The sequence below is a fragment of the Leucoraja erinacea genome, chromosome 2 (genome assembly GCF_028641065.1).
Source record: "Leucoraja erinacea ecotype New England chromosome 2, Leri_hhj_1, whole genome shotgun sequence".
NCBI classification, from domain to species: domain Eukaryota; kingdom Metazoa; phylum Chordata; class Chondrichthyes; order Rajiformes; family Rajidae; genus Leucoraja; species Leucoraja erinaceus.
In genome coordinates this window covers 106,868,372-106,884,000 of record NC_073378.1, presented here as the reverse complement: position 1 = coordinate 106,884,000, position 15,629 = coordinate 106,868,372, and the positions used below count along the sequence as shown (strand labels likewise).

General features: G+C 41.8%; 1 protein-coding gene across 2 annotated transcripts in view; it reads right to left on the bottom strand.

The window, feature by feature from the left end:
* elp2 (elongator acetyltransferase complex subunit 2) overlaps positions 1-15,629 on the bottom strand; it is a 129,497-nt gene that overhangs the window by 42,562 nt on the left and 71,306 nt on the right. For both annotated transcript variants that reach the window (XR_008726257.1, XM_055662767.1), the window contains exons 12-14: positions 14,564-14,713; positions 11,211-11,402; positions 425-494 (exon numbers count right to left, since the gene is read on the bottom strand). Coding sequence is in view for 1 of the 2 variants with exons in the window: in XM_055662767.1 (XP_055518742.1) it covers positions 425-494; positions 11,211-11,402; positions 14,564-14,713 (412 nt within the window). In the remaining variant the exon portion in view is untranslated. The remainder of the gene's footprint in view (positions 1-424; positions 495-11,210; positions 11,403-14,563; positions 14,714-15,629) is intronic.

Below are 15,629 nucleotides of genomic sequence, written 5' to 3'. Positions count from 1 at the left end.
CTGCATTATTGTTTCCTCCATTATTTTTAACTTTCCAAACATATCCTTTCCAGAGATTTTCCACCACTGTTTAGTTTTAAATCTTATGTGCTATCAAAATTTATTGGATTCCTGGGAGCCAGAAAAGGCTGGGGAAGTTAATGCACAGGTATTAGCATGGGATAGAAGAGATTTGTGAAGCTATCTGGATAGTACAAAGAGCAGTGATACTTTAGAATCACAAGGTCATGCATGTGTTGACAGTGTTTCTGATGCCATGTAAATAAGCAGATTGGATTGCGTTGGATTGCAGGAAGTACGCAATCCTGATAAATGATGCGTGGTGAGGTTGGAATATTCGCTCAGGGCTCAACATCATTAAAACCAGGATGCTCCCCCATCTGCACAACATCAAGTTAAAATTCAAAATAGAAAACTGAAGTACCTTGAAAAAGTGCCTTGTTTGACAATCCTAAAGCAGGTACACTGGCACCTTCGGGGATTTCATTGCATATCTGAAATGAAACCATATAAATATAAATCAGTAATTGCTCACTGGTATCACAAAATAAAAAACTGAAGAGTCACAGAGTCAGAGATACAGTATTGAAATGGGTCCTTTGGCCCACCATGCCCACATCAACCACAAAACGTCAATTTTACTTCAGAGTCTACGTGAAGAACCCGCTCAGCACGCATGCGCGACTTTACGTTCAGCAGAGCAACAGCGGCGCATCGGGAGTCAGGTGCTCCCGCTACGGGGTGAAAGAACGGACCGTCAGGTAAACTCTGAGGTCGGGTTTTCTTTCACAGGTAGCCTTCTGCTGTCAGGCAGAGAAGAAAGGCTCTAGAACAAACCTGTCCCCCGCTCGACTCCACGGAGGAGCGTTCCATCTGGGGGGGGGCAGCAACAAGGCGGTAGGACCGCTTACCCGGCGCTCCGCTATCCCCCGACACCGCGCTGGAAGCAAGCCACGGAAGAGGCGTCCGGCCGGTGGCTTCGACTTGTCGAACGGGGACGTCTCTTCACCCGCACGGGGGGAAAGACAGCCGCCTGAACTGAACCTGTTCCCCGCTCGACTCCACGGAGGAGCGTTCCATCTGGGGGGGGGGGCAGCAACAAGGCGGTAGGACCGCTTACCCGGCGCTCCGCTATTCCCCGACACCGCGCCGAGCCCAGCCCGCTAGCGCCTGAGCAGCGGGCTGGAAGTAAAGCCACGGAAGAGGCGTCCGGCCGGTGGCTTCTGACTTGTCGGACGGGGACGTCTCTCCACCCGCCCAGGGGAGAGACAGCCGCCTGAGCCGCATGGAGCGGCTCCTGGAGCAGGAGCTCTAGCGAGGCGCGCTTGTGAGGGGCGCTCTCGCAGGGCGAGTTCAGGCACTCCCTCCACAGTGCCTTCTGCACTGTCCATTGCTTCCTCCTTACCCGAGGGTAGCTTTGGTGACCAGGACTGGGCTGGTCAAGAAGAGGGGACGATTGCTGAAGATCTCGGGAGTATGCAAGGGGTGCAGGACCAGGAAGAGCTGCTAGGTGTGGAGGACCGCTACGTGGCACCCCCACGTGCAGGAGGCCGTGAAAGGCCCTACAGGAGAGGTGGTCAATGAGGCGTATACAGCTCCAGAGAACGGTGAGTCCCTTAAAATGCCGGCTGTAAACAGCCAAAAGTGGGGGCACGTTGGGGCAAACATTAGAAACCAGGAGCTAAAACTGCAGCGGTCCTCAGGCTCCTGACGTCAGCCATCACATCGTCTGCTCGTTCCGTGGACCAATATGGAGATGACCACAACCTTCGTAAACATATCATAAGACCTGCCATACAATCCTCAATTTGCGGGGTTGTGCAAAACCCCAGCCACTGAGCCAGACCCACTGCTCTTTGGCAAAAACCTCACAAAGCATATGAAGGATATGGAGAGGCCTTAACAAGCTTTCGTTCTCATGAGGGCAGGCCCCGGGACGAGCAAAACCAAAAACAATAATCCCTAAGCAGCAGCACCCCATCGCCTCCATCAGTCGACGTCTACCATATGGGACTGGTGAAAGATCGGGGTCTGCATTCTATCCCCGGAAGTTTTCTTTAGACCAGGGCCCAGAGTGGACCCCATGGAAAATGCGCCGCCCCCCAACATCACCGCCACGTTAGACAACGTGCAACACTCGTTGGACCGTCAGGAAACTGAAGAATATCCACAACCATGGAGGTAGGTGGGTCTGGTTCCTACCAGCGTATAGAAAATAGGGGCTTAATACTAACAGGGGGGAGATTACACCTGTTTTAAGAAGCACGAGAGTCTATCACGAGTGATCAGTATATACTCAATGGCATTAGTGGATATAAAATACAATTCATACTAGAAAAATTGCCACCAGTTCAACATTTACCCCAGAGGGTATTTTCCCTCTCCGTTAGAGAAACGAGAGGGACAAGCTGAACTGGTGAGACTAATTACAAAGGGTATCATGGGAAAACATGAACCCTTGGAATTCGTATCAAATATAGTCACTAAACCCAAAAAAGATGGTGTATGTCGCATCATCATTGACTTAACTTCACTAAATATGTTTGTTAAGTATATACATTTCAAAATGGAAACGGTTGTTACTGCCAAACAACTAATTTCCAAAGGATACTTCATGGCAAGCATTGATCTTAAAGATGTTTACTATTTAGTACCATTCACAAGGATCATCGCAGATACCTGAAATTTACCTGGATGGGGCAGCTTTGGCAGTTTAAAGCGTTACCCAATGGGTTCACATCAGCCATAGATTATTCACCAAGATACCAAAACCAGCTCTGACAATATTCAGAAGACAAAAACATATTGTCATGGCATATCTTGATGATATCTTAAATAATAGGCAAGACCATGGAATTGACTATGTTAGCTGTATCAGCTACCAAACATTTGTTCGAAACCCTGGGATTGTCTTACATCCAGATAAATCTAAGTTGAAGCCATCCACAATCATGGACTACTTGGGCTTCACAATTAATCAGTCTACGTGACTGTAACATTGCCAAGAGACAAAACAGTTGAATTGGCACAATCATGCAACAATTTAATGATTCGAACCTTTGCACTGTCAAAATTACAAAGAGCAAAGGTACAGGCACCAAAACGACACACAGGTCATTATGATCGTGTCATAAAGTTACCCACTGAAGCAATATCAGAACTACAGTGGTGGGCAAAAAACGTTTGGCATAGTTTCAGCCCTATTATCATCACTAACCCTACGTTAGTTATCCAAACAGATGCCAGTGCTCAAGGCTGGGGAGCAACTAGCTCTATATCCAGCACGTAGTAGATGGACTAACCCAGAGTCATCGTTACCACTTACACTGGGCATTAATTATCTAGAGATGTTGGGTGACTTTTATGGTTAAAAGCATAGGCACAAATATGCATCACCTGCATGTACGGTTACAAATAGATAATACTACGGTGGTGGCCTACATTAACCATATAGGCGGCATAAAATCGGTATCATGCGACACGTTGGTCAACACAATTTGGCAATGGTGTGTTGAAAGACATATTTGGCTATCAGCAACTTACCTGCCAGGTAAGCTAAATACAGTGGCAGACACCAGGTCACGTAAATTTAATGACAACATCGAATGGATGTTAAACCCCCAAAAATTTGCAAAAGTTATCAAGCAATATGGCACACCAGATATCGATTTATTTGCATCAAGGCTAAATCACCAGGTACCTATGTATGTCGCTTGGGAACCAGACCCTGAGGCAGCAGCGGTAGATGCGTTCACGCTGGATTGGGGAAATTCCTCTTCTATGCATTTCCTCCCTTCTGCCTCATCAGTCGGGGACTACACACAATACAAATGGACTCTGCTTCAGGTATTTTGATAGTACCCGACTGGCCTACGCAGCCATGGTTCCCAATACTCCATGACATGGTTGTTGAAACTCCGATGGTATTCCCCAGTGACCCAGAGTTATTAACACCCAGTGTCGGGCACAAGCCACCCGTGCCATGAACAAATCAAACTCCTGGGTTGCAGATTCTACACAAACCACTTCTGGGGCTGGGATTATCAAAACAAACCGTCGACACCATGTCAGCATCCCTCCGAACATCCACTAAAAACAGCACTTGTCCAGCATCAAAAAATGGGAGAAGTACTGCTTGGATACAGGGACCACCTACTCAACCGCTACAGTTACCAACGTACTGGAATTCCTGGCGAACCTTCACCACGAACAGACTGCAAATATTTAATTTAAGCCCAGGGGAGCAATTTAATTTCTTTGTTGTTATTGTTAAAAAATACCATTGTGTTTTTCTACAAACGGATGTGTTGATTACGATAACACACGTCCTCCCTCAAGGACTTCGGCAGTGCATGAAATAATACCTGTTACACGGTTTGAAATCACAGAGCTTTGAAGTCTTCACGTAGTCACTCACGTGACTCCGAAGTAAAATAGTAAGATTAAACGAGAACTTACCAGTTTGAAGTTTGATCTGTATTTTAAGAGGAGTTATGATGAGGGATTACGTGCCCTCCGCTCCCACCCTCATTAATATGGGTGAAAATGTTAAACTGATGTCTACTTTTCTTTACTATGTTTACTTCAATAACTGTATCTATCTGTGATTCCACACCGCTGCTTTGAAGTATGCCGCGCATGCGTGCTGAGCGGGTTCTTCACGTAATCCCTCATCGTAACTCCTCATAAAATACAGATCAAACTTTAAACTAGTAAGTTTTCGTTTAATCTTACTATTTTACACTAACCCTACCTCAATCCTATTTTTATTCTTCTCACATTTTCTTCAATTTCCCCGATTTACCTACACTACTAGAAGCAATTTACTGTGCCCAATTAACTTACCAACCCACGTCTCAAATTTGTTTCAAAACCTTCCACCTCTCAGGCAATTTTCAACATTCACATCTAGCATAAAAACAGAAAATTCTGAAGGTCTCAAATAGGGGTAACCTTCAATAAAATATTCTGACTAACCCAAACTGACGTATAATCTTTTTCCCCCACAAAAAAAAAATCTACTGATAGATTGTTGACAATCACTAAATTAATCACAAATATTTAAAAATAGGTTTTCGCAGATGTCTGATAATTATGTTAATTGATAAAATACATCTCTTGATGCTGCTGAACACATCATCAGTGATGTAAGCTGGGGTCATTGAGTGTTTTGGGTCTTTCAACATCAGACACCCTCGCCCAGCGACTCAGCCCACGACGTGTTCAGGTGGCATTCGCTCCTCCCCATGGACCTCCTCTCCTGATCCAGAGCCATCTCAAGGCTTTCTCCGCTACCTCTGTGGTGCTCTTGATGGCTCTTCTCCTCTCCATTCAGTTGATGCCCAGTGCACTCAAGGCTTTGTAGAGTGATTGCCCTGCAAAACCTCTGCAGTCAACCTCAATGGGTATACACCTTGCCTTCCAGCCCTGCTTACGGCAGTCTATGACCAGCTCTTCGTACTAGGTCATCTTCCTCTCGTGAGCCTCCCCCATTTGGTTCACCCACGCACTGTCAGTTCCAACAAAACAATGTTTTTGGTCGCCTCTTGACACCAGGAGGATGTCTGGCCTCAGGGTGGTCATGATGCCACAGAGAGCATATTAACGTATGGCATCTTTGTGTGGTATCTCAGCTGCACGGTGGCGGAGAGGAGAGCTCTTCAGCGCGTCGTCCACTGCAGATTATTGGGACACAGCTACCAGCCTTGGAGGGCATCTACCACACACGGTGCCTCAAGAAGGCCATCAGCATTCACAAAGACTCCTCACACCCTTGTAATGGACTGTTCGAACTACTTCCCTCCGGCAGACGTTACAAGGCCTTCTACGCCCGAACCTCCAGACTCAGGAACAGCTTCATTCCCAGAGCTATAGCGGCTCTGAACCGGCCCTGCTGAGTGCCCCCCACCCCCCCTGGACTGTCTCCCTCGGATGGTCACGTCGCACAGACACATCTGCACTTTAGTCTGTTTGAACTGTCTTGAGTATTTTACTGTTCTTTTTACAATCCATGTTCTCGGGGTATCTAAATCTAAATTTTATTAGTTATTTATGCTATGACATCGGATGGAAGCTGCATACCAAATCTCGTTGCGCTTATGTGCAATGACAATAAAATATATTATTATTATGATGTGCTGTGGGAACTGTTTCACCAGGTCTACAGAAAGCTGCCAGTCCTGCGCAGTCACCAGGATTCCTGATGGATTCCTGGCTGTGGTTCTTGGCAACTGCACTCCAGCCTTCACGAAGGTGATCATCTGGGTGGTGAGGTGTGCTTGCCTGCAGCTGCTGATTCCCATGCTGATGGCTGCTGCAATGGGTTTAAGAACCTGACCATGACGCCAGTTGTACCGGCCTTGCCCAAGAGCCTTTGGGCAGCAGCTCAGGATGTGTTCCAACGTCCCCTTGCCTGAGCATTGCAGGCAATCCGGAGATTCCGCTTTGCCCCAGATGAAGAGGTTCGATGAAGAGTTCAAAACAACCACAAATCAAAAAAACAGGAAAAAGTGGAGTATAAGTTAATATATGACTATAGTCTCCGGCTTATGTTAGGAAGCATTTCTTCAAAGAATAACATGATTAATACCTGAAATGGTGCCAATTTCAAAATCAGTCAATGGGCAATTATGTATCAGAATAGGAAAAAATTGCTGTCAGATTCATATTTATTGTCACATGCACCAATTAAGGTACAGTGATATTTGAGTTACCATGCAGCCATACAATTAAAAGAACACAGCACAATTAAAAAGAATGATAGAACTTAACATAAACATCCACTATAGTGATAACTGTGATGGAAGGCAATAAAGTTCAGTCAGTCTTCATCCTGTGTTATTTGTCCATAAAATAGAACAAATAAATATATATGCATTTGGATAGGCAGGGGCTGATTAAGGATAGTCAGTGTGGGAGATTAGTGTCTTAGGAGATTTGATTGAGATTTTTGAAGAAGCAACCAAACCAAAGCCCATTTGACGAGGGGGCAAATTCAGATTCAGATTCAATTGAGACACGTTGTCTCAATCGACTTCAGCAAGGAATTTAATAAGGTAGGTTGCTCCAGAAGGTTAAATCACACGGGATCCAGGGAGAGGAAGCAGAGGGTGATGGTGGGAGGTTGTTTAGCATTCTCAAGGCCTGCGACTGGTGGTGTGTCTCAGGGGTTAATTTGGGCCCTTTGCTGCCTGTGGTTTATATTAACAATTTGGATGAGAATGTACAAGGCATGAACAGTAAGTTTGCAGATGACACCAAAGTCGATGGTATCATTGATAACAAAGATGTTTATCAAAAAAAGAATCTTGAACAGTTGGGCAAGGGGGCTGAGGAATGTTTAATGGAATTTCCAGGGAGTGTTGTAGAGCAGAGGGATTTAGGAGTACAGGTACATAGTGATTTGAAAGTAGCATCACAGGTAGATTGAATGGCCAGGAAGGCTTTCGGTACATTGACCTTCATCAGTCAAGTTGTTGAGTATAGAAGTAGAATGCTATACCTGACTTTTTTTTAATGTTATTTATTTTTATTAGAAGCAATTGTACAAGGATAAGACGATCGGCATAGCAGTTATACAATTATTATACCGCTTCATTTTTAACCTAGATTTAAAAAAAAGAAAAAAGAAAAAAAAGGAAAACAAAGAAAGAAGAAGGAAAAGAATGAAGAAAAAAAAAGTAAAATACAAAAGAGCAGGAAAAAGACCTCTAAGCTACCAAAGCAGTGCATGAGAAAAAATAAATAAGAAAACAGGTAGATATAGTTTTGTATCTGGTTCCAAATTAATTTTAAGTATTTTGGAGAAGGTATCAAATATTCCCCTCCAGAAGTTTTGTAACTTTATACAGGAAGCAAAAGAATGGGTTATAGTCGCTTCTTGGAGGAGACATTTATCACAAATGGGCGAGACGTTTGGGAAGATCTTGTTCAATTTGGACTTTGAATAGTAGAGTCTGTACAGTATTTTTAATTGTATCAGAGAGTGCCTAACATTAAGAGAGCAGTAATGTATGTATAGAAGGCTTTCCTCCCAGCTATCCTTTGAGATTAATAAACCCAATTCATCTTCCCATGCTCGCCTAAGCATTTCAGAAGATGGGATGTGTGCAGTTAAAAGGGTATTGTAAATGTACGATATTAACTTACTTGTATCCCCCTGTCTATGCATGCATTCATCTAATATATCTGGGCCCATAGAATGACAGTCCTATGTATGTGTTTTCACATAGTCTCGGATTTGAAGATATCTAAAAAAATTACTTGCTTTCAAATGATATTTCTCCTGTAATTCTTGAAACGCGAGGAAAATCCCCTTCTCATAAAGATCTCCCAGCGTTATAATTCCTTGAGTTTTTCCATTGTACAAACACCTTATCTAAAGTAGACTGTTTAAACGAGGGATTGTTAGCGATTGGTAAAAGGAGGGAGAAATTTCTCAGTTTAGACTTGGTTTCCAAATTCGAAGGGTGCTATGCATTATCGGATTTTGCTCATTACCTGACGTTGTTGAGGCTGCATTTGGGGTATTGTGTTCAGTTTTGGTTACCCTGCTTTAGTAAGGCTGCTGTTAGCTGGAAAGTGTGCAGAGAAGATTTGTGAGGGTGTTGCTAGGATTTCTGGGCCTGAATTATAGTGAGAGGTTAAGCAGGCTAGGACTTTATTAATTGGAGTGCAGGAGGTTGAGGAGTGATCAAGTTGTATAAAATCTTGAGGGGAATCTTTTACCCAGATTTAATAGCAAAATGGCCAAAGACCTCCTTACCCATTACGACTAAAATGACAGCGTCCACGTCTTTGCTCAATTGAATGTGCCTGCATATTATAGGTTTCTCCCGAAAAATGGACAAACAATAATGATGGTAAAGTTCAAGATTGTTTTTACTTCCATGGGATGTGTGAAGAAATTTGTGAAAAAACTAGACGATTTGTTATCAACATCCATATCAGATTATCGCTTTTAAAAAGTCCCTTCAAACAATTTACAACATGTTGTTTATTACACAGAACTTCCGGGTGCTGTTCAGTCAGAATGATAGCAAGCAGCTTCCAACACCTAGGTTTCATCACATGAATCTCAGATCCAGGACTCAACAGCATCAACGTAACTTCATGAAACCATTCTGTTTCATGTTTGACGTCCAGCTAGCATTGTTAGATGTCTGCTCAAACTGTACATACAATGTCTTGCAGACCAGGTACCTTCACCGTCAATGCACATTACAGGAGCTCTCCGAGACATAAATGAGAAACAACAATGACCGCCTGAATCCCAGGTGACATATTATCACACTGCAGTTATGTATCACTGGCGTTCAGCTATTACTTCAGATGAACACTCAAATCAATTTAAAGATGATGGAACTGAATACTTATCCTATATAAGAACTGGGTAGAGCATCACAGCATGGTCTGATGAGCACACTGTCCTGATTCAACACAATTGTCTTCAGGCTTCAGATCCACTCGTCTGATGTTCGTTCAATTTCATCAGTTGATTGATACGAAGATAATTGTGATAGCAGTCTTGCTGTGCTGTGGGCTTCAGTCTAACTTCAGAGCCTCATGCACAAAAATCTGAGTTAACTTCCCATGGCAGTACATGACAGTGTAGAGATTGTCAATGGGGGGGAAGGCTGATTTGCCTGATGTACTGGGCTACATCCACAACTCTTTACAATTTCTTGCAGTCTTGGGCAGAACAGTTACCAAACCAATCTGCGATGTATCTGATAGGATACATTCTAGGGTGAATCGATAGCAATTTTTCAGCGTCATTTGAGATACGCCAAAGTTCTCTAATCTTCAGAGGAAGTCGGGGAAGTGTACCTTCTAGGCTGTAGCATCAATTTATGCCCAGGAACGTGAAGCTCTTGACCGTATTAACTTCAGCATCACTGATGAAGAATGGGGCATGTCATCCACCCCACCGAAGTTGATGACTAGCAACTTCTTGTTGCTGACATCGAGGGAGATTTGAACCCAAACTGGAATACAGGTTCCGACAGTCGATCTGCCAGTTTTCACAACAGTTCGCATTCTGTGCCCTGAATTCTACACTGGCTGTGATGCCAGCACCAGCAGGCCCTTGCTCTGACTCTCCCGCAGCCCCGGGCCTCACTCAAACACAACTGCAAAAAAAAAAACTTCAAGTAGCCCTTACTTTCCCTCTCTCTCCATCCTCTACCCCTTTCCAGTTCTCCCACCAGTCTTACCGTCTCCGACTACATTTAATCTCTGACTCCCCTGACATCAGTCTGAAGAAAGGTCACCCATTCCTTCTCTCCAAAGATGCTGCCTGTTCTGCTGAGTTACTCCAGCATTTTGTGTCAACCTTTGAGGGAGAGGTTGTTTGGTTTACACCATGTTACTAAGCCCTTTATCTCCTTCCTGTACTCCACCTCGTCATTATTCAAGATCTAGCTGACTATAGTGCTGTCTTCTCAAACTTGTAAATGGAGCTAGCGAAGAACTTGGCCACACAGTTGTGAGTGACAGTGAGGGTGCTGAGTCCTAAGTCCAGGCTTTGAGGTAAATTTGGACTTTCACACAATAATGATGCTAACGTAATTGATTTCTCAAAAATTAGATCTTCAATCACATATTGCTCAAATAATTAGACATTTATAATCTAATTTCTTGGTGCAGTGTTATCAAAATATATATACAGTCAGGAAAATTGTAAATTGAGTTATAAACTATAATGGCAAGTCATTAAGAAGCATGTGTTAATTTAAGATGATCATAGATTTGATGTAAGAGAAGTTCAAGGAAAAGCTCTGTGTGGAAAGTTTCTTAGCATGTGGGAAATCAACAAACTAAATCGATGCTAAGATACACATTTGTATTACTATATACAGTTGTTGGAAAAAGAAAGGAATATGGCAACGAGTAAGATTAAACTGAATGTAGGCATTATTCTGTATGATTCAGAGATTTGAAGGGAGAAAATACCCATTTTTGTGCTGTCACATTACATAGTACCTGGAAGCACACCATTGCATAAAGATAAGAATGGAGTTTTATTTCAATTGACCATGACCAAGTCCCCCCAACAAATTGAAATGCTGAAAGTTTATAATATCTTTTTGTAAAATAAAATTAATGCATACAAACTAGTCTTTGAAATTATGAAACTTAAGCAAAATCGAGAGGAGTAAGTGTACTCTATGCACAAAGCATTAACACATTATTAATTACAATGTACTTACATTTGTTGAAAGCATATCTTCAAGTGGCGCATGAGTAATGGAACTGAAATTTTCGACAAAATTTTTGGTGGCAGTGAAGACTCGAAGCACTTTCTCATCAGCACCAGAAACAAATTGAAAACGACTGATCATAGCTATGCACTGCATATCGAATCCATGTATTTGTGGTCGGGCAATTTCATGCCAGGTCACCTAATAAACAGAAAATTCATTTGTGAAATCCAAACTGTGCAACCATTAGTTTGAGTCTAAAATCTGTAGTGTTGTATTATGGGAAATCTAACCATGGCAGGATCTACACAGTGAATGGCAGGGCTCTGTGGAGTGTTGAAGTGGAGAGGGATCTAGGAATACAGGTACAGTGCCCTCCATAATGTTTGGGACAAAGAACCATAATTTATCTACTTGCCTCTGTACTCCACAATTTGAGATTTGTAATTGAAAAAAACCACAGCTGGTTAAAGTGCACATTGTCAGATATTATTAAAGGGTATTTTTATACATTTTGGTTTCACCATGTAGAAATTACAGCTGTGTTTATACATATACAATCATACGTCTACAATGCACTAAAACATGATTTTAATACATCAAAATTAAAAAAATCCCATCTGTGGGAAGGCAGCCCTGTGCCTTTAGCACATGCCCAGGCCATAATGCCACAAAACTCATTGGCCGGCAGTTCATTCTACAGCAATACAATGATCCCAAACATACTGCTAAAGCAACAAAGGAATTTTTCAAAGCTAAAAAATTGTCAAATCTTGAGTGGCCAAATCAATCACCCGATCTGAACCAAATTGAGCATGCCTTTTATCTGCTGAAGGGAAAGATGAAGGGGACTAGCCCCCAAAACAAGCATAAGCTAAAGATGGCTGCAATACAGGCCTGGTAGAACATCACCAGAGAAGACACCCAGCAACTTGTGATGTCCATGAATCACAGATTCAAGCAGTCATTGCCTGCAAAGGATATGCAACAAAATACTAGACATGACTACTTTCATTTACATGACATTGCTGTGTTCCAAACATTATGGTGCCCCTGGGGGGGGGGGGGGGGGGGGGGGGGGGGGGGGGGGCGATGATGTATAAACACTGCTGTACTTTCTAACGTATAACCAAAACGTATAAAAATGGCCTTTATTTAAATCTGACAATGTGCACTTTAACAACATGTGATTTTTTATATTATAAATCTCAAATTGTGAAGTACAGAAGCAAATAAATGTTGGGTTTTTGTCCCAAACATTATGGAGGGCGCTGCACATAGTTCCTTGAAAGAGACGTCACAGGTAGAAAGATAGACACAAAATGCTGGAGTAACTAAGAGGGACAGGCAGGATCTTTGGAGCGAAGGAATAGGCAACGTTTCAGGTCGAGACCGTTCAGCTTTTGGTGTCAATCTTCGGTTTAAACCTGTATCTGCAAGTTCCTTCTTTCATAGGTAGAAAGAGTGGTCAAGAAGGTTTTCGGCACATTGGCCTGTATAAGACATTGATGGTGCCACATTTGGAGTATTGTGTTCAGTTTTGATCATCTGTAATAGGAAAGATGTTGTAAGATGGAAAGGCAGCAGAGAAGATTGATGAAGATGTTGCCAGGACTCGAAGGCTTGAGCTATAGGGAGAGGTTAAGCAGGCTAGGACTTTATTCCTTGGATCGCAGGTGGATGAGGCGTGATCTTATAGAGCTGTATAAGATCATGAGGGGAATAGATAGGATGAATGCACAGAATAGGGGAATCGAGACCCGCAGGACATAGGTTTATGGTGAGGGGGAAAGATTTAATAGGAACCTTAGGGGCAACTTTTTTTACACTAAGGATGGTACATGCATGGTACAACGAGCTGCCAGCAGAGGCAGTCGAGGCAGGTGCTATCGCAAAGTTTAAAAAACATTCAACAGGTACAGGTTTATAAGGATATGGGCCACATGCAGGCAGATAGGGCTAGTGTAGATGGGGTGAGTTGGTTGGCATGTGCAATTTCTTATTTCTGCAGTATGGGAAATGCTTGGACTATTGTTTAATATGTTCCAAGGAGCCCAAATGGAACAAATTATTTTTTTCCAGATAAAGCATAACTTTAAGGTTTGGTAATAAAAACCTAGCCATCATTCTTTATTCTTTTGATTTTTGATTTGATATTCCACTGCCTCTATTTGTAGAATAAAACTGCTTTACTACCTATAACACTGTGATATATCGCAATTACTATTGGTCTCAGTTGCTTTTTAGAATTTTTTTATGCCTGTTCAATTCCATTTATTACATATTTATATGGCTTGTGTGTTTTCAACCGATGTGCATTATGCATCAGGGTTAAATTTAAAAATTGTCTTTTGCACTGCACGTCATGTTAAATTTTTTATCTGCTTTCTCTAAGGTTCTACGTACTTTTGAGAACTGCAATTTATCAAGCGTGTGCTGTTATTTTCTGAATTCAGGTCAGTTATATAGGTTAGATGCAGTGGACCAAGTACAAATTCCAGCAAAAATTGTTTCAGCATATTTTCCAAACACTTTTTAGGTTTTCCACTGTCGTTATGGCTTAGATCTTAAGGGCAATTCCAGATTATGATTGATCCCAAAAGACCATGTGCTGTCTAAACACAATTTTCTGAGAACAGCTCTTTAGTATAACTTGCTAAAGATTTTGCAGATAGGAGGGAATACATCTGTGACATGAATGGCAAAGTGCACCTGCAGCCCTGAAATATCAAGGATAAGAAGCAATAGAGAATTTGTAGCCAATGCATTTCATGTTTCTGACCACAAGTCAAATATGAGCATGGACAAAAACATTAGACACTTAATTTTTAAAAAATACTTCAGAATTTTAAAACAATACTTCAGGATAGTTTTGATTTTGTTTTTAATAAATTATAGATATTTTCTTGACACTGTTCAGTTTATTGGCAAAATAAACAATGTTGCTTCAAGACTCTGTCAAAACTGTTACTAATCATAAACAAATATAAAGCAGAAATTCAGAGATTCAGCTTATGATTTCCTTTCCATCACCAGAAGAAATATAGCTAAGCATTGCGTTGCTATTTCCTTGATGAGGAATCTAAAGCAAGGAATGCATTATGCAGGCTATAGACGGGAATGGATTGATATCTTACTAAGATTCAGGAGACTAATATAATAATTTTATCTTTAGTTTGTTTCGATATTAATATATCTTTGTGTCAGCTGCTCAAAGACAAGTGCTCTATGCTGTCAAATAACAAAATACACATAATTAAATCGGATAGCTTAACCTTGAAGAACTGTGATTATCAGATTTATTTTTCCTTATTCTTTTTATCACATTCCATTCTATTGCTGATTGGTATCATATTGATTACCTGGTCGTATCCTGGCCTTCTCCAAGGAGCAAATAATCTTGTTGTCTGATCAGCACCAACACTTAAAATAAATTCTCCCTCGGGATCCCAGATCAAGTCTTGGACAGAGCCAAAATGTCCGGACAGCACAACTTCTGGGCTCCATTCTCCCTGAAAGCATTATTTTTGGATGAATTATAATATTATATTCAGTAAAAGTATCACCAGAGAAGAACATACTGGTTTACATATTTAAACACATCTAGTTCAAGTCAAATGTTTCACCTATTGCCGTAAAAAAATAGTTTTCTTAAAAGAAAAGCATTATAATCTTCACATTAATATTTTACAATAAAAAACACTGTATTTTATATACATTTACTTATGATTAAATCCTAAGTCCAGGCCAGGTCTTCAATGATATGCACACCCAGGATCTTGACGTTCTTACCTTACCACCATCGATTCCTCAATGAATATAGGTTCGTGAAGCCTCAGCCTTCCTCTTGAGGAGTCAGTAATGAGCTCGGTCTTACTGATGTTGCATGCAAATTATTGTTGTGGCACCATTCAATCAGATGATCGATCTCCCTCTGAACTCTGGCTCATGTTACACATAATGTGTCCAACAATGGTGGTGTAATTGGCAAATTTAAAGATGGAGTTGGAACTGTGTCTGGCTACACAGTCATAGATATAGAGTGAGTAGAGCAGGGGATCAAGCACACAGTCTCAAGGTGCCCCTGTGCTGATGGTTATCAGAGAGGATGTATTGTTGCCAATTCGTACCAACTGTTTCTTCCTGGTTGTTATCATGCAACTGAACCGTACTCTCACCTCCCATCTACCTCATTGGAGATCTTCATTAATTGGACTCTACTCAATTTTATCTTGCACTAGACGTTGTCCCCTATACCTGTATCTGTACCCTGCGGACAGCTTGATTGTAATCTTGAATAGTCTTTTAGCTGACTGGATATCATGCAAGAAAAAGCATTTCACTGTACCTCGGTACATGTGACAATAATAATAATAAACAATAAACTGTAAACAAATGTGGTCTGTAGATTAGAAAGTTGAGGATCGA